Genomic DNA, 19450 nt, shown 5'->3' with positions numbered 1-19450 from the left:
GAATATTGAACATGCATTTAAGAAAGTGAACTTTTTCAGCCTAACTTATGCTGTATCTATAAACGTATACATTTAGACATTTTGTACCATATCACTAATACCACATGTACATTAAACATTCTATTTTACTTACATTCCAATTAAAATTTGTAAAAATAAAGTTAAATTGTGAAGTTATTACATATATATGTTTCATAAGTAAAAGTTTCTAATTCAAAGGAAAATATTATTTGCACATAATATATGTCAACACAGGGAGAATACACAAAGATTTTGATATGACTATAATATTGGAATGTGTAAAAAGTAAAATTTTTCATTTAAATCTATTACATGATGGATATTTTCTTACAATATTCATCATATAGTAAAGACGACTAACTTTTATACTTCTGGCTCTGCGGAATTAATGGAATGAAATTTGCATTATAAATGCGATGTGTAATGTGACCATAAACTAGGGGAAATTAGGCGTTATTCTAGATCCAGGTAGCAAATGCCATTATAAGATTAAAATTTATCAATACTTGCACTCTGTATCTAAAATATCACAATACTTCTACTTAGCAAAGGAAATAACTATCTTATCTTAGACACAGAGGTGTTGTAATAATTAGTGACTTCTAAAAAGTGATCACTATTTAGATTCAGTAGTAAACAAGCCTCCATCTAAAGCCAAGACTTTAAAGACAAAGCCATGCTGAAGATGTATAATGTCTTCAGAAACTCAAAACCCAACAGCACTCACAGCTCATGTTTGCAATACACAATGTAACTTCAAAAAGATCCTTAGAAGTATACCACTGGAAAGAAAATGATCAAACTATATGAGAAATTCATCCTTTTTACTTACAAAAGGATGAGCCGTTGTATAAACGTATATAATCTGTATGCTTTATTATATACTTAAACACATTTTCATTTATATAACATGCTCAAGATATCAGGTCCAAATAAAGTAAAACTTACCTAGATGTAGGCAACATGCTTGTGGGCTTGAAGTTGGTTGTAAATGGATTACGTGAATCATAATCAAAACTCTCCTTATGACTTGCATCAAATGCACTAGGGGATTTCAAGTCAGTGGAACTGTCTGATCCCCCGTTGCTAAGTTTATCCAACTTCTTGCTATCTTTTTTTCCAGTCACTCTTTCAAAAAGGCTAACTTTCTCCTTTTTCTCTTTTTTAATTTCTTTTTTGATTTCAACAGGCCTGGAAAACAGACTTATGTTTTGGTCCCATGATGCAGGGCTTTCTTCAAATGGATTTTTCTGTCTTGGCAGCGTAGCAAACTTTTGGGGTAATGAAGCACTCACATTTGTAAAGGGGTCATTTTGTGCTTTAGATGCTGATTCACTTTCATCAGCTGTGTTGTCAAGCTGGTTCATTTTAGAAGTATCAGCACTTAATGTCCTCCTATGTGGAGATTTTAGACCTCCTGCAAACAATTTTGTTGTTAGTATATAAGCAGTGAGACATTACCTCACACTTTATGACCAGTGGAGAGCTCATGTTATTAAATTCAGGTTTAGAAGTTTTGCAATTGGTTCTAATTTCAAAAAACAATTTTTACTGAATTTTTTAAAAAAGCAAAGCGGTTGTGGTCCCCAGTATGTGGTTAAGGAATTTTTAAGGAATCCATATGCTCTGCAATAAGCACTTGTTTTCTATCTCAGTGGTTCTCAAACTGCGGTCCGTGAGCGTACTCCAGGGCGATCTGTCACTCATGTCTGGGGCCACTGGCCCGCTGATCAGCAGCATCCAGGAGGCGCTGGGAGGGAGGAAGAGTTGGGACGGGGCATGCTCAAGGGAGGGAAGAGGTGAAGAAGAGGAAGGACAAAGGTAGGGAAGAGGTGGGGCAGGGCCTTGGAGGAAGGGGTGGAGTGGGGGCGGGGTCTGGAGCTAAGCAGGGCTTGAGCACCCCCGGGGAAAATTAGAAGCCGACTTTGAAGGTCTGCAAAAATTTTTAAATCACAGTGGGAGTCCTCGGATTGCTAAAGTTTGAGAACCACTGATATGAAAATTAGGTTGTACACATGAGGTGGCTGTGACTAGTTTGAAGTTTTAGAAAATGACAAACATATTGTTCTGCAAGAAATTTTGCACAACTGAAAACATTTTCAATTCTTCATCTACATTAGAGTTACTCTGGTGATAGTTTCTAGACATTCTAAAAAACATGATCAGATTCATTTTTTTCTTAAACATTTCTGACCAGTTAAACTATTTTTTGTATTGGATTGCTACATAAAATGTCATGTTATTACTGTATACTTTAAACTTAGGAAAAAATGGGCAATGAAACAAGTCACAGAAGCTAGTTATTCCCTGTTTCTTGGCAACAACATTTAAACAGGAAATACGCATCATTTACTGATCTAAACAAAAAGGCAAGACTTCTATGAATTAACCTACCATACAGAGAAATAATTCTAAACTTCTTTGTCTGGAATTTAAAGCATGCACTAAACTCAACAGATACTTAAATGTTTTCACACTGATAGCAATGAGACTACAATCATAATGACTAAGATGAAGAAAAACATGTTTTACTTACCACTTTCATCGACAGAACTAAAAGATTCTAACTGACTTCTGAAAAGGTTGGTATGGCCAATTGTGCTGGATTTCATTTTTTCTGAAGAGACATGTGATCCAGTTAAATCAGACATTGAATGAGCTGAAGATAATCGCTGAGGTCCCAAAAGGAAAGGTTTTTTAGGTTTTGATTTTATTTGTATTTCATTACTGGAGATGTCAATGTTCGTATCAGGTATGTGAGTACTCAGAATGATTGCAGAGGATGTATCCGAAAGTGTCCCATCATTCTTTCGACCCTTCATTTTGTCTTTCAGTTTAGCAAAGGGGGATTTTGTTTTGTCCTTCATTGACAGATCAAACATGCTTGCTGTCATATTATTCCTCATAAACTGAATATTGACCTTTATTTCTCCTCTGTCTTTAGTTCTTTTCCCTTGTTTGGACTCTAGGCTAAACCATCTTAAAAGAGAAAGGAAGCGAAAGAGAGAGAAAGTTGAGATATGTTTCATTATGAAGACTGGTCATAAAGCTGCATGCTATTTACAAGTTAAAATAATCTTGATATTGTAAACTGAACACCAGTACTATGAAAATTTTTATTCAAGCAATTCTTGGTTAAGATTTTCTATGTAATAAATTGACCAAATTTATATTTTTCCAATATAAATTCTTGAAAAGGAAGCTTTAAAAAATTACTTTGGCCTTGGAATGTGAGACGAGTGAAAAGTCAGACTTGGTGCAAGTGTACTAAACCCCACCGACGTCAGTAGAGTTTCATATGCTTAACAAGGCTGAACTTGGCATCTAGCATTAAACAACCAAATAATTTTTATTTTGCAATTTAAAGGACATTGCGAACTTTTCAAAAATAGCCTTTATTTGTAAATAATGTACTACATAAATGTATATTGTGTGCCAAGTGTTCTACCCAAAACTCATTTTTGTTTTGGTTTTGCTTAAGTTTATATGCCAGTAAATATTTGTTTGCTCCCCTGCTGAGGTTTACGTGGGTGGCTCTAGCAGAGAAGTGCTCACACACTGCTTTTGGGACCTCTGGTAATTCAGGGCCAAACATCCCATCAGTTATGCAAGTTCATCTCCAACTGCCTTTAACGGTAGTTGCAAGAACACAAATAGAGTAAACAGGTCCCACTTAGGTATGCCCCCACAATGAAAGGCTTGCTCCTCCTGTTTGTTGGTCACCGTAGCACTAACATCTACCCCCTCCTGTCTGGTTTTGGAACCATATGGACTCCCCACCCCTTCATGGAGGAGACAAAGTGAGGTCCCCAACATTTCCCGTTTCCCCTAAAACCAGCCCAGTGATGCTCCCTGGTCAAAAGGATTAAGGGCCCACCTGACCCCAAGCATGCTCTATTCCTACTCTGTTTTGCGCCGTAGTCCACTGGAGGCATCTGTGGAGCGAAAAATCCCTCTACTTTCTATATCTACTCCACCTGTACACAGGACTCAGTGAAGGTCATTATCTCCTCCCACGTTTCTTCCACAACTACTTCCCATGTACTGAGCAGAATTTGGGGGGACAGAGTCACACACAGAGTCCCCAATCCTGCAAGAGGGGGAACAGGCACAGACTGAAAACATTCCTACATCTCTTCTTCCATTTCTCCTTGCCCTAAGGGGGTTTGAGGTTTCCTCCAGCTTCCACTGCTCATACAGCTATGTGAAAGGTATCAAGGGACTGTGGGAAATCTTCATTCTCTAGCATCAGAGAAGAGAGACAGGAATGAATGAGGGAAATAGGCTGTCTCCATGGATCAATGAAAGGGTACAAGGAAGCAGACACCCAGATACCCACCCAGCTGCTCATTTACTTGGCTCTGGCAGGTGTCTAGGAGGTGATGTTACACGTTGGTTCCTGAAAGACCAAAACAATTTCCCTAACAAACCAATTTTATATATATATATAAAATGAGGGCTTATCTACACTGGCAATGTGGGAGCATGGCCACGGCAGCGCTTTAATGTGGCTTGTGTAGTTGCGGCTTTAAAAAAAAAAACGAAAAAAAAACACCCCCATGAGGGGCGTGACTCCCAGCGCTGGTGCACTGGGGAGGTGTTTTTTCCACACCCCATAGCGAGAAAGTTGCAGCCACTGTAGACAAGCCCTGAGTTAGTCCACAGCAACATCCAGCTAAACTGTGAAGTGTCAGCAGCTGCACAGCTCCTGCACTGTCTGGAAAAAACACATGCATATGTATTCCCACAACAGTAGATTAGCATAATGTTACGAAGTTAAAACAGGAGAGTAGGAAGTGACACTTACTATCAACACAGATAAGAAAATGATTATGCACACAGTACTATCAAATACTCAAAGTAAATAGGCTGAAAGAGAAGAGAAAACTAGTTCAATACCCTTTAAACAAGTGATGGCTTAAGTAAATAAAAAGGTTTCAGATCCAGAAATATGAATTCTGAGTTGAGAATGTCCTTCAAAAGGTGACCTGTCAACGAAAAAATAAAAAGGGAGAAGAAGGGACATTGTCTTTTTTTTTTTTTTTTGCTTCTTCATGATGTATAAAGAAGGTCCAAAAAGTTTTATACATTGCCAGTATCAAGTCTTGTCTTCCTTATTTTTACTAAGTATACATTTGAAGGCCCAGACAAGAGGATTGAGAATTTTTTCATCCCTTCACAAAAGGGGTAGGAGAATTATATTTCTAATAAGGATACTCTTCCTTCTAATTGTTAGGCATTTAATTTGCATATACGTTAAACAAAAAGCAAACAAAGAAGTGTAAACAGTGAAGAAAAATATTTCTCTTTTCAGTTAAGCCAACTGCACCCTCTTTGGTATCAGTAATGCCACAAACCTAACTAGTTCGTCCGACTCTTTAACGGAAAAACAAGGTAGACAAAACCTAAAGTTCTAATGTAAACAGAAAACACATACACACACATATACCAGTCCTTTGTACATCATAAAGTAGTAAAAGAAGAAGTGAAAAACACAACTCCCCAAAGCCCTTTGAAAGGTCACCTTTAAAAGAAAGCTTGCTCAGACTCCATATGTTCTACTGTCTGTATTTAAACAAAAACATGAACAAAGAAACAAAAAAAAATCCACACACATAGAACATAAGGGTTGTATATGGTATATCACTGGACTTAAATTGTACATTATTAATTAAAGCAGATCCAGCTTCTCAGACAAGCAAAAGCTGAGGCAGTGAAAGCTCCCTCTTCTACACCATTTACTGGACAGGCCAAAATTTCACATGGGATTGTGGGTCTGGTTGTTGTTGGAGCACTCTGGAAGGGGAGAAGTAAATTCTGGCAAGAAAGACCAGGAAACAAAAAATTATACAAACTTTAAGTCAGTTTTTCCAAATTTAAGAAGTCCAACCTCAGCAGTGATTAAGCATTCCCCCCTCCCCCGCAATAAATCTCAGACAGGAATATTGTATCTTTGACAATATTCTTGCAAGGATATTCTTGAATTTGCATATGTTTTCATTTAGGGATCAGAACATTACTGTAATTTTAGACTGACATCTGATGTTTATTATCTTGTTTTGTAACAAATGTCAAAACACACATTTAAGGTTTAAAAACAGAAATGTTAGTATATCTGTGTGTGGATCTTTTACTGTTTAATGTCAGCCAACTACTGAAATCATTATCACAAGTTAACTAATGCATGCATCCGAAGAAGTGTGTTTTAGCCCAGAAAAGCTTATGCCCAAATAAATTTGTTAGTCTCTAAGATGCCACAAGTACTCTTTGGGTTTTTTGCTGATACAGACTAACATGGCTACCACTCTGAAAGTTAACTGATATGTGTCACTATCGGTATCACCTGTTGTTGGCACACATACAGCAAACTATTCTGACATTCATAAAAGCCTGAAGGAGTTTCATTATAGAATGTTTACAACTTGCATGTTGCCTTCAGAGTATGCGCAACTTGCATTCAAAGACTTTAAAGATCTGCATACTAAAAAACTAGTTCAGTTGCGAAAATGAAACAAACAAAACAAAAAGTCCCTTGGAAAATAATAAAAGGACATACGGTACTTGATCCTGCACCCACTGAAGTCAACAGCAAGGGTCGCATTGATCCACTGGTACAAGACTAGGCCAATGGAGCCTGATCCTGAACTATTTACTCATGCAAAATTCTCAATGATTTCAGTGGAGTTTTGCTAGCATGAGGACGATAGGCTCAGACCTTTCTTCTTCTTGGTACAAAAACACACATTTGATTTTTATGGTGAATACAAGGTTATTTTGGTGACTTTGGAGACTGTATCTTACATTTTAGTTATAATGAAATTTCCATGAGAGAAAAAGACTCAATTTCTGAATTTTTATTCTGAGTCAAATATGTAATTTTTTTTAATACTGATAAGAATAAACCTTAGTAATAACAAATCTTGTGAAGAGTTCATTGTGAACAATCAATTCTGAAAGAAAGTGAATATCTCTTATTAGAATCTGTTTTTAAAGTACAAGGTTGTGTGCAGCAAACAGAGAAACAATGTACATAATAGGAAAAGGATTTGGAAAATAAAATTATGTTTTCAGATAGCAGCATATTGGGCCTGAATTATTAAATTCCATTATACTGTTGCCAATTTTTATATTGTAGTGTATTATAAAAGGTTATAAAACTTGCTATTTTGGTTTTGCTTACAGTACTTTTAACCACAATAAATGTTGCAGTTGACAGGATGCCATGAGCTTAGAAAGCCTGCATAAACTAGGAAAATGGCCAGTAATATGCATGAACAGGGACTTTTATTTAATAACCAAGTATTACTTCTATTCTTACAGTCTTATATAAACAGACTTCATACCAAGGCTCAACTTCAAGGGAAGTCCTACTGCCTTCTGCTTCAGATTCAAAATTCTTGCCCTCACCTTCAAAGATTCTGAAGACGATGCCTTTGCTTATATCCTCTTATTTTTTCCTTACTCCTCCTTCCCTCTCTGAGTGTGCCTCCCATCAAAACAATTTTTGTTTCCTTTTCTCATACATTTCTGAGAGTCCTTATCATGGGCTTTTGCTCCTCCCACACAAGCTTTTGGTTATCTTGATTTTGTCGGTGGTATTTATTATTTGTAGTGCTCTACTACACTCCAGCAGCCTTCTCAAAACATAAAGACTAGGAGACAGAAAGGTTCAAGACAAACTAGGAAAAAATCTTATTACCTAGCAGCCCAAGACAACCAACAATCCAGTCTGAACAAGCATGGTTATTTACTAACCACTAAAGAAATTACTTAAGAATCCTGTAATTAATAAGGAACCAACATCCACTATTCTGGCAATCTTCTTAATGACCCTCTCGATGCTACATATATAAACACCACAATACCAGGAGCACAGATCCTTTACCTTGGCAGTAGTACACTGGGAGGGTAAGGAGGTAACTAGTACATACTAATTAAGGCCAAATTTTCACATATACAAAAAGTCAAGTGAGACAGCAATTCAAAACGTTCACTCAGTGTAGCAAGAGAGCTTTAAGCCCACTTCTGTTTTCCTGGATTTCAAAAGCTGTTATTTTCTCTCTCCTCATTTTCTTCTGATTCTGTTGGTTTCTCCAACTTACTTTTTTCATATTTGATACTGTTAAACTTACACACTTTACACCCTGCTTCCAATAAATCTTTTGTGACCAATACTTAGTTTCTCTTCCAGTCATGGCGGTAGGTCGTATTACGGTCACTGTGATTCCTCTGTCTTCTCTCTCTCTCTTCTACCAATTGCCATAGAACTTTCCAATTCCAACATTTAATCCTGTCTCCTGTTAAAGGAGAATCGCTTAAAACATTCTGCTCATTATCTGAATAATAATATGGGTGCGGCAAAAATCTATGTACATTCTGTTACAAACCATAAAGTCTGTTACATATAGTCTCATACAACTCCCTGTGAAGACAATGGGAGACTTTCTATTCACTTCAGTGGGAGATGGATTGGGCCATAGAATCATAGAAGACTGTGGTTGGAAGAGACCTCAGGAGGTCATCTAGTCCAACCTCCTGCTCAAAGCAGGACCAACCCCAACTAAATCATCCCAGCCAGGGCTCTGTCAAGCCGGGTCTTAAAAACCTCTAAGGATGGAGATTCCACCACGTCCCTAGGTAACCCATTCCAGTGTTTCCCCACCCTCCTAGGGAAATAGTGTTTCCTAATATCCAACCTAAACGTCCCCCACTACAACTTGAGACCCTGCTGACGAGCATATTCAACCTGTGGCTCAGAATGAAAGCTGTCCCCCACCTCTGTTTCTTGCCACTGCCAAACATGCGAAGCAATGAAGTGATTTCCCCATTGAGTCCACTACTTCCCAAAGTTCTTCCTCTTTTCCCTCTCTGCCAATGAAGTATCTACTGTTTTCAGTTAATTTTAAATTTAGGTAAAGATTTTAAAAATAGGAATCTAAGGTCAGTTACCTAAATCAGGATTTAGATTTCTAAATTAGTTGGTTGATTTTTGAAAGTACCGAGCACCCACATAGCGTGACCACTATTCCTATGGTTTCAGTGCTTTGATTCCACACAGTGGCCTAGTGATTAAAAAGAAGAAAAAGAAAAAGAAAAAAGGGCTCAGCTAGACCAGCAGTTCTCAAAGCCTGTCCACCACTTGTTCAGGGAAAGCCCCTGGCGGGTCGGGCCGGTTTGTTTACCTGCCACATCCGCAGGTTCGGCCAATCGCAGCTCCCTCTGGCCGCGGTTCACCGCTCCAGGCCAATGGGGTCTGCAGGAAGGGCGGCCAGCACATCCCTTGGCGTGCGCCTGAACAAGCGGGCGGACCAGCTTTGAGAACCACTGAGCTAGGCCACTTACCAAAGAGGAAAAAGGAGAGTGCCCTACACCAGCAGTTGCCTCTAAAATTACTTATAAATACCATCAAAATCCAAAACAAATGAGAGAGCACATGCAAGTTCAACAAATCTTTTAAGCACTAGACCATCTGCCTTTCAAGATAAATTGCTCCTAGTGGTAATCCTCACCGTCTTGTTATACTGGAGTGGTAGACAGTGGGTTTTCTTGAGTGAACGTAATGAAAGCAAACCCATGCACACGCACATACACACCCGTCCCAAAGCAAAACCCATTTTTGGACTGAATGCAGATACGAGTGAATACCCCAAGTGTTTCCAGTCCCATCAGTCCCTTGCTTATAAGGGAACCATTTACAAATCAAAGTGTTTCCAAATCTTGTGCATGAGGATAAAGCACATCGGCATTATCCATCAGGTATTAGAATTTTTGCTTATATTTGAAATAAATGTTTACTGTCTCAATTCTAACTTCATCTTAGACAGGCACTGGAAGGGACATTTTAATTTATATTAAAGTGAAGGCGAAACTAAAACATAACACCCAGTGAATCAGACATGCAAAAATCAAGGAAGTAAAAATAACACTCCCTACGATAATACTCCAAGAGAGAACAAGCAGAACACAAAGAATGTCTAAGATAATCACAGCTGCAACAGTATTTCATTTTAAGTTACTTGAGAGAATGACACCATAGCCTGAAAACTGGGATAACCACATTTTCTTGCAAGAAAACCAAATTTGAAATCTTCGGTGCTCATGGGGAAATGATCAGCCAGGATTTCAAGTATTCCAAGGACTGACTCGGCATTGGGAATAACTAATTTTTCCATTTAGATTAGTCCCTTCAAGATTAGGGTTTAAGTACCCTGAACATTTCCTCACACAACTTGACTAGTGTGATAATCCATAACTATCTGATCTGTGAGTAGAAAGAGGACTTCAGTGTCCACAGGTATAAATTCAACATTTTTCACTATCACTAAATTTAATTAGAAAAAATGTAGAAGGCTGTTTTCCTGGTAAGATGATCAGACACTGTATCAACAATATAGGTTGCATCAAATCAAAAGTTGATAAATGGTAAAATTAAGGAAGGAAACAGAACAAAGACTGTACTGGTTAGGGAGGGAAATGATGGGGGAAATTGATTCATTATTTATTAAAATAAAATCTAAGATATCATTGAAAAAGATATAAACCAGGAAAATATAAACATTATTTTCTGGAAACTAACTTAAGATGTGATACAGAGTTTAAAAAAAAAAAGTATACAACAGCAATATCATGTCACCACAAAATAAATGGAAGTAGGTGTACTAGGATATCTTACTATGGGCTTGTCTATATACGAACTGGAATCAAAGTAACTAAATTGGCTTTAATTCACACCGTTACTTATTTCAGCAAAGACTATGCATGGACACTCTTATTTTGGAACCAAAGTAATTAAAGGTGTGAATTTAAATAGTTAGTTATTTCAGATTCAATTTGTGTGTAGACAAACCTCTAATGTGTGACTGAAATTGAAGCCTGAATGAAGTTCAGTCCAGATGAGTGTGTGACAAGTAATGAGTTAAAGGTTAGACAACCTATAGATATGGCCGGAATTATATCTGCCTCCCTCATTCAGAGTGCATGCTCCCACTTGTTACTGAAGTTTTCATTCAGGGAGTATTATTGGATCTTCAGTTACTGTGAAACGATCACACAGCAATCTGGGAAAGGAGCTTTCCTCTTTATCTGATCAGAATATTATGACTGTTTCTTTCAGAGGTGGACCTTGTTACTACCAACTATGCCTTTGTAACCTAAATATTGATATACTATAACGTGTTACAACTAAAATCAACTTGAATACCGAGTCTAGCACAGAATGCTTTACTTATTACTTGTCATTGACTCATTTTATAAAAATATAGAAAAAGCACCAATCCACAAAAAGCTCTGGGCTCCTTGCCATCATAGTATATTAAGTTGGTGACACCAGTGCACTGTGATCTGCACTCGTAGTCCATTTCCAAAACAACATTGTGCACTCCACCCAGAAGACACCTAATTCAAGAGATTCCTCCCTCCCATGGCATGCTTCCACAGCAACAGTCAGAGATGCTCAAGGTGCAGCCCCCTCAATGAAAAAGAGAGGGCAATGCCAGCAAGACAGTAACCATAACTAGCCATAACTTTTGGAGAATCATTGGTTTAAAATAGCCTGAATCTGTCAATAAGACATTCAGCAAAATCATTTAAACAGGCTTTTGAGGATACATGAACACAATAAAGGACAGGTGTTTGTGATGAAGGGATGTATTGATTGGAATTATTTAAGTTTTGGTTATTTTCGGAGGTAAAGGAGGTTGGGATGAGCAGAACATGCTGGCGACTATCTTACATGATGGCAAAGGTCTCTGGAGCCTAGGCTGGCTCCTTTTTGTGTATTAAATAAATAGCCAAGAGAAAAAACACATACTTTTCACTTTTGTCAATAGTACCTACAAATAATTTTTCGAGGTTAGGTCACAAAATGGAGATTAAAAAAATCCTCTGCAACAAATTTCAACATGTAAGAAAAAGTATAACGAAGAAAAGCTCAAGTTGTAATACTTCAGACAAGTGTTGCATCTCAAAGCAGATCATTTCACCAGGAAAAGTGGTAAAGGAATTGATAATAAATGGTTAGAAGACAACAAGAATGAAGAGGATGCAAATGAGATGAGTGACACCAGAAGTAAAAGTTAATGGAAAACCATTGTTGTATAGCTCTATGAACTTAAGGTATAGCACATGACAATAAGAGTTAAACACAGAAATGTAAACAACTACAATTAAATAATTTGCTACAACATTTTTAAAGAGTCAGTTATTGGAGATTATTGTTTTCATGCTGGTTCAGGAATTTATAGTCTTTTATTTTATCATGTTATGCTTGTCAGGAGGCCAGAAGACTGTGGGCAGAAATGACCAATAGATAAGTATGTACATATGCTTTAACACACACACACACACAGAAGCATACACACCCAGATATTAAATACAGAATGCAGTGGCAACAGGGATGTATTTACTTTGCAGTAACAGACAAAAAAGCTGCAATGAAAAACTTGGTTTATATAATGGAAATACAGGCATAATTAGAGCCCTGCGCAGATACAAAAATGTGGATCTGCATCCAATCCGCATCTGCCAGGATCAACCCATGCTCCACTAGCCATCTTTTACCTGTATCCGCACCCACATCCGCAAGCCGTCTCACAAGGGCTAGCGACAAGGGGTGGGGGAAAGGGAGCAAGGTCTTGCAGGCAAGAGGCAGCGCGAGGGTGGGGACTGGGGGTAAGGGGCAGCATGGGTGCGAGGTCTTGAGGATAAGGGACAATGTGGAGTGGGGGCTGGGAGGAAGGGGCATCACATCGTGTTCTGTTCCCACAGGCAACGGTACACGGCAGCAGCAAAGCATGTTGCATTCCAGTGGGGTGGAGGGTGCGGTCCCGGGGTCCTGCCAGCTCCAATCCCCATGGCCGGGGGCAGGCCCTGCTGCCCAGGAGAAGGCGGGCCAGGCCTGGGAGCGTAGCCAGTGCTGCTGGGCCAGACCATAGTGTGGAGGCTGGTACTGCCCAAGGAACCTGAGCTGCTGGACAGGAAGCGGCATGGCAAGTGGGTGCTGGACACTCCTGACTCCAACCTGCTGCCCAGCCCCAGCCTGCTGGTCCCGAGCACGCTGTGCCACCCCCTGGACTACCTGAGCTGGAAGCCAGGGGCCAGGTGCCGCTGGTGACTAGAGCCCTGTGCGGTTGTGTGCCGCTGGTGACTAGACCCCTGTGTGGTTGTACCTGCATCCGATCCACTATCCGCAACAATGGTCCACGGATATGAAGCAGATATCCATGGATTTGCAGGGCTCCAGGCATAATTACCATACTTGCTAAAACAGTTTCTATTATGAGGATATAACACAGAAATATTAAAGAGACCTTTAAAGGGCTATTCTAGAGATATCCTTTAAACAAATCTGACTATTTCCCAAGATCTTGGAACACTAAAAACACAGCATATTCAGCCTGGCTACCAGAGTGGATCAATACTCTAGTTTTTCATCTCTAGAAATTTGCATTCAAATTTATCACATGAAATGAGTCTGATGACCCAGAGTAGTTCCAAATGGACAGAAAAGCAAACTACAAGACCACCACAGCATAACTGGCACTTTCTCACCAAGACAAAGAAAGAATTGGAACTGGGGTGTTACATGTTCATTGGCTGAAGTATCAAGGAGAAGTTTGGAAAGTGACTGCCTGAGTCACAACTGGATTTAGCCATTCCAACAACTTTCATTTTTATGAATGTGAAAAATCATCAATTGGTAAAAGAAAGAGTAAAGATATTGCATAATGGCATGTAAAGATATTTTTTACCATCAAGTTATAATAAACATTGTGTTTTATTTTCTTAAATCTTGTGCCAGAAAAAAACAAACATTAGAATACAAGATGTGTAAGTCCTCTCACCATGCCTCTGTTTGAAAACTTTATTGTTCAAAATATATATATATATTTTTTAAATCACATTTTCTCTAAGGTACAACAAGTAGCAAATAAAAAATCTAAATGAAAAAGTCTATTTTTTCCTGTCATGTGTTCTTGAAGCTGCAATGAACTTGTAAATATACTAACAAACAAAACTGTACGTCATACACCCTGCAGTGTTCCTAGGAATGCAAAATCAGCTGGTAGCCTTCACTTCTCATACCTATTTCTATAAAGCACTGAGGAATTGCTGACAAAGTTCAGCATTGTGCAGAATATTAAATATCTTTTTTGTAATACTCTAGTGACTCTTGAGTCTTACAATGCCATATGCACAGCTGCGTTGGAAAGAGGAAGCTATTAAATATATTAAAAGGTAGAAATATTACCAGTAAAGACACAATCAAATAACTGGATCTCATTTATCCCCAAACAAAGCAAAAAATGTTAACACTACACTAACATAAGAAAATCACTCTCGATGTAATAATACCACAAGCCTGTTCAACATACCTGAAAGCAGAATCAGAGTTTAATAAACTAAATTAGTGCTTTTGAAACAATCAAAATAGCATTGAGGCATCAGACTTATTTGTGGTCAAGAACAACAGGCCTGACCCTGAGATGTGTTAAGCATCCTCAACCTTCACTGACTCAACCAGTTAATGCTCATGTCGGAGAACACTGTATTTATTCTAACTGCCAATGTGAGGTTAATAGGATGTTACACCTCCCAAAAAATCTTTAATAATAATAAAAAAGCCAGAATTTAAAAGAATGCTTAAGATTATTTCACTTTGTTAGCGAGCCTGCCTTGGTGTACGTATACCTGAAGGTTTGTTCTCCTCTCAACAAACATGCCTAGATCTCCAGTTAACAGTAATCGGAAATAATGCTGACACGTATGCATTCAGATACTTATGTAGAGACAGTAAAATTTGCAAAACCACCTGAATGTATTAGTAGCCTAAGCCAAATTTTCAAAAGAGACTTAGGGCCAGATGGTTCAAGCTATGTAGGCACCTAAAAATGAAGAAACATGCCTAGTACGTACTTTTGACAATCTCAGCAGGTGCGTGTCTGCATCTTTATCCACATAAATATCTTTAAAAATCTGACCCTAAGTCACTTTTGAAAATAGTTCATGGTTGCTTTTGAAAATTTACCCTTTGGCCCCATCTTGAAAAGTATAGTTTGTAGGGCACAGCTGCAGCTTTGTGGAGCCCCACTGGCTTCAAAAGGGCTCTGCAACAGTGCACCAATCTCTCACATTTTACATTATGCAGGATAGGGGCTTCTTCTCAAACTTGAAAATAAAAGCTATAAAGATACAGAACATATGTAAACTTGTGCTACCCATAAATACACAAAAAAAGAAGTATCTTGAATGTTCATTCAGTTATCACAAGGATCTTATTATTTCAGCGCATACAATCCTGGAAATCAAGTCAATTGCATTTTCCAGGAATAATTTTGCAATACTACAGTTCAACCATTACTTTCAGTTAGATTATAAAAGAGACGTGAAAGTACTGTGCAAAAAAGTTGCACTGCCCCAAATGGAAGGAGGGATTTTTCACAATAATTCCGGATTGCTTTATATGCATCTCATTTTACCTTTTCCACTTTATGAACATGTATATTCACTTTGATTTACTTAAATCAAGTTTTTATATTTACTGTTGTCTTGTTTTACTTTGTCTTTCATTTCGTCTTTTTGTTTTCAATGGAACTAATCACATCCTTAAAGGTACGCATGTGATTAAGTGTTTGCAGCACAGGGTTTAATCATCACTTCCAATTATAGAACACTTAATAACACTTAAGAACTAATTTTGAAGAAACAGTGAAACGTGTTTGAATCAAACTGAAATAGAAATTAGCACACCATTAAGGTTATAAGCATTAGCATCTATTTCAGCGGAACAGTTGCAATTCTTTTGGCCTGCCTTTAAAAAGAGAATAAATTTAAAAAACTAACCTATGCTATGATTCTGCAACTGACAGTCTGAGCGGACATCTACACACATGTAGAGTTAATTGCAGAACTGGAACTTTAGATGGTTAAAACACAAACAGCAAGTCCAATTTACACACCTAACTTATGGCTTGTCAGTTTTTGAACTAATTTAACTATATTGGTTTGAGACTGGTACAGTTAAAGTTATATGACCTCTAGCATGGATATAGTCATACCAGTACAAAGGTACTTACACCAGTACAACTTATTCCCATATATTCAGAAAAATAAGCCACACTGTACCAATATAATTGGGTCCACACTAAGGGTTGTACCAATTTAACTACTTCGGTTAAAAAAAAAAAACCACCTGCACCCTAATAAAAAAAGTTAGATTGGTACAAAAAGGGGGGTGTTTACCAGGCCTTAGGATACTCAGTCTTTAAATACATAGTGCATTTACTGTGCAAAATGACATTTATAAACCTAACTTTTACATTATTTCCTTTGAGTTCTAGTTGCAGAATTTGTTGGTTAATTAGAGTTTTATTTGGGTGCTGCTGAAGGCTACTGCAATAGAAGATACTTCTAGGAACTGGACTAACATGAATAGACCAACTCCAGTTTGTCGCTAAGGCCCAAACCCTACCATACAAGTTTCTCTGCATGGGCCTGCAGTGCAGAACAGTTTGCAGGATCAATGCCTAAAATTCTAATCAGAATCAGAAAAGTACAGTACAGCTGTGGTAAACCTTAATTTAGTCAAAGTTCATTCAACACTAAATAATAAATGTGGAAAATTTAGAGTCGCTTAGTTTTGCAGAATATGAAGACTGAACACTAGATTAGACAGGTTGATGCTAGACATATGCTTGAATTTAAGGACTTCCTCAGTCAGAAATATAGTCCAAACTGCATGCCACAAGTTGAAAATGGTTGTACAACTGAGTAGTATGAAAAAAAATTAAAAATAAAAAGTAAGAAGATGTTAAAAATTAATATATTTAAAAATTGTAGACGATTTTATTATCTATGGTCCCACTCTGTCAAGGTGGGCCCATGTGGTCACAAGAAGTCCTACTGACTTCAATGAGGATATGCCCTTGAAGAGCTCATTGTAGGACAGAGGCTTATGATACATCGGGTAACAAAATATAATCTTAGATACCTGTTAATTTTACTTTAGCTATAAGGCTTCTGATCTGCAAGTACATACCTCAAAAAACACAACAACTATAATACAAAACATGACTTACTCTGTTTTTCTTCGTTGCTTGTCCTCAAATATATCATTTAGATTTATTGCCACCTGTCCCAAAAACTTATCCAGCCCCACCAGCGACCTGTGCATGACAATCAGGTAGAGGATGTATTTCTCTGGATTCCCCTGCATCAATAATCCAGGGAGCTCAAATGAGGCCTCTTCTTTCCAGACTGGCTCTAGGGTCTTCTCAGCTACTGAGGTGGAGTATTTTTCCTTGCCCAGTTGTATAATAGTGTAGGTATCGTTGGTGCCATTTTTGCCTTTTGGCTTCAGATCTTTGGCTTGAAGAACTGTAACCTGCACGTGGGTTGGGAACCACTTCTGGGCTTGCTCTGCCAACATCATCCTTGAAGGGTTCAGTAGTAGTAGCAACAAAATAAAGTCTGTAAATCTCCTAATTACTGCGTAAGTGCACTTAAAATGGGGATAGCTATGAAAGCCTCAGTGTTTTTTTCTCTAAATACTTCTTTGGTAGTTTTGTTTTTTTGAAGGAGAGAGAGAGAGACTAACCATTGCTTAGATTTTCCCTCCAAAGAAGTAACACCTTTAGCTCTATTACTAATTTTTGAAACAAAATTCTCTATTATGTTTTTCTTCCACAGCAATTAATCAATCCACTCTTCTTTACTCAGCTTCTCCCCTCACACCATAAAAAACAACAACAACAAAACCAACTCCCATATCCTTTCATGATAATCCTGAACTTTTAACAATTTCCCATTCCCTGCAGGGCAGCCTAATGGGGCATGGCAGGTCCCTCCTTTGCAAAAGGAAGGGGGCAGAGGGTGAAGGACTGGGGGTTTCAAGGGCTGTAACCAACTCTAGCCTGCAGCTCTTCTCACCCACAAACTCCCCCTAGTGATAAATACACCCTGGTCCCCCCGGAAACCATATCCTCGCAGGAGCCCCAACCTACCCTCCCGCATAGATCATCCCTGCGTCTGGAGTTTGGGGTCCCCTTCAGCAGCGCTCCACCACCATGCCCCACTTGGTACTGGGAAGCCCTGGGGTCCCCCCCCCGCCTCAGATGTGGGAAGCCCTGGGGTCCCCCACGCCGTTCCCCCCACCCCCCGACGTGGGAAGCCTGGGGTCCCCCCCTCAGCTCTGGGAAGCCCTAGGGCCCTCTCCCTCCCCGGGTCTGGGGCGCCCTGGGGGCCGCTCACTCCGCCCCTCCCGCCCCCGGCCTGTGAGGCTCTGCCTCTGCCCCCGCTCTCGCCGGCCTCCCGCTGGCCCCTTACAGCCTCGGCGCCTCAGTCCCCAGCCCTCCCGCGGCGGAGGGGGGACGGGGGGCGGCTCCTGGAGCGCGGCGATCCCGGGCTGGGCTCCCCGGCGGCTGACGGACGAGCGTGCCCGGCGGCTGGCGGCGCGCTCGCGCCCCGCACTGACGCCGCCCAGCTGCCCGCCCGCACAGGCTGCGCCGCGCTCGGCCTGCTGCCGCCGCAGCTTCCGCCTTGGCGCTGCAGCGGCGGCTGCCTCCTCGGCGGTCAGAGGACAGGGGGCAGGGTTCAGTCCCCTCCCTGCCGGCCCCCGGGCCCTGGCAGGCCTCTGCCAACCCCACCCTGCCTCCTGGGCTAGCTTCAGGGAGCCGGTCCCACTCCCGCCCTACAGTGGGGAAAGAGGGGACCCCCTAATCCTGGGGGACTCCCGAACAGTAGTAGGGAGGCAGGGTCCCCTATTTCTGGGCAGGGGGATTCACTCTACCAGCGGGGGCAGAGGGAGAATAGAGGGGACCCTCTTCTGTGGGAGGGGGGAACCGTTGCATTAGGAGGAGAGACGAAAGCCCCCCTAATTTTGGGGTGGGGGAAGGAAAGAAGGAATTCCTAATGTTTTTAGAGGCAGAAGGGCCCATGGCGGGGTTGGAGAAAGGAAGAGGGGAGACCTTGAATTCCTCCTTTTTTAAAGCAGGGCAGGAAGAGATCCCTGCTACTATCTTGGGTGGGAATGCAGTTTTGTGGAGGAGAGACTCCCCCAGGCTGTGATTAATTTTACAGCAGTGTTTGAGAAAACGGGGGGGACCTGATAAAAGTCTTCTGATATATGAAGGGCTTTTATGAAAGAGAAGAACGATCAATTGTTCTCCAGGCCTGCTGAAGCCAGGACAAGAAATAATGGGCTTAATCTGCAACTAGGGAAATTTAGGTTAGATATTAGGAAAAAAACATTTTCACTTACAAGTGTAGGTAAGCTCTAGAAGAGGCTTCCAAGGGAGGTTGTAGAATTCTTGTCATTGGAGGTTTTTAAGAACAGATTGGACAAACACTTTCCAGGAATAGTGTAGGTTTAGTTGGTCGTGTCTTGGTGCAGAGAGCGAGACTTGGTGGCTTCTCAAGGTCCCTTCCAGTCCTA

The 19450-nt window shown here is 40.0% G+C and overlaps 1 protein-coding gene across 2 annotated transcripts in view; it reads right to left on the bottom strand.

Moving 5' to 3' along the window:
* The window catches only part of RAB11FIP2 (RAB11 family interacting protein 2), a 42432-nt gene extending 23941 nt beyond the window's left edge, over window positions 1-18491 (bottom strand). Inside the window, exons 1-4 of one of the 2 annotated variants that reach the window (XM_075131062.1) lie at window positions 18343-18491; window positions 17097-17450; window positions 2558-3000; window positions 970-1438 (exon numbers count right to left, since the gene is read on the bottom strand). In XM_075131062.1, coding sequence (XP_074987163.1) covers window positions 970-1438; window positions 2558-3000; window positions 17097-17449 — 1265 coding nt within the window. In that variant the 5' untranslated portion in view covers window position 17450; window positions 18343-18491. Of the gene's footprint in view, window positions 1-969; window positions 1439-2557; window positions 3001-17096; window positions 18169-18342 lie in introns of those variants that run through there. The other variant, XM_048857807.2, reaches the window with a different exon arrangement.
* Window positions 18492-19450: the final 959 nt, after the last annotated feature.

Source organism: Caretta caretta, chromosome 7, assembly GCF_965140235.1.
Source record: "Caretta caretta isolate rCarCar2 chromosome 7, rCarCar1.hap1, whole genome shotgun sequence".
In the NCBI taxonomy this organism is placed as follows: domain Eukaryota; kingdom Metazoa; phylum Chordata; order Testudines; family Cheloniidae; genus Caretta; species Caretta caretta.
Note: the sequence above shows the minus strand (reverse complement) of the source record. Positions and strands in the feature narration are given on the sequence as shown.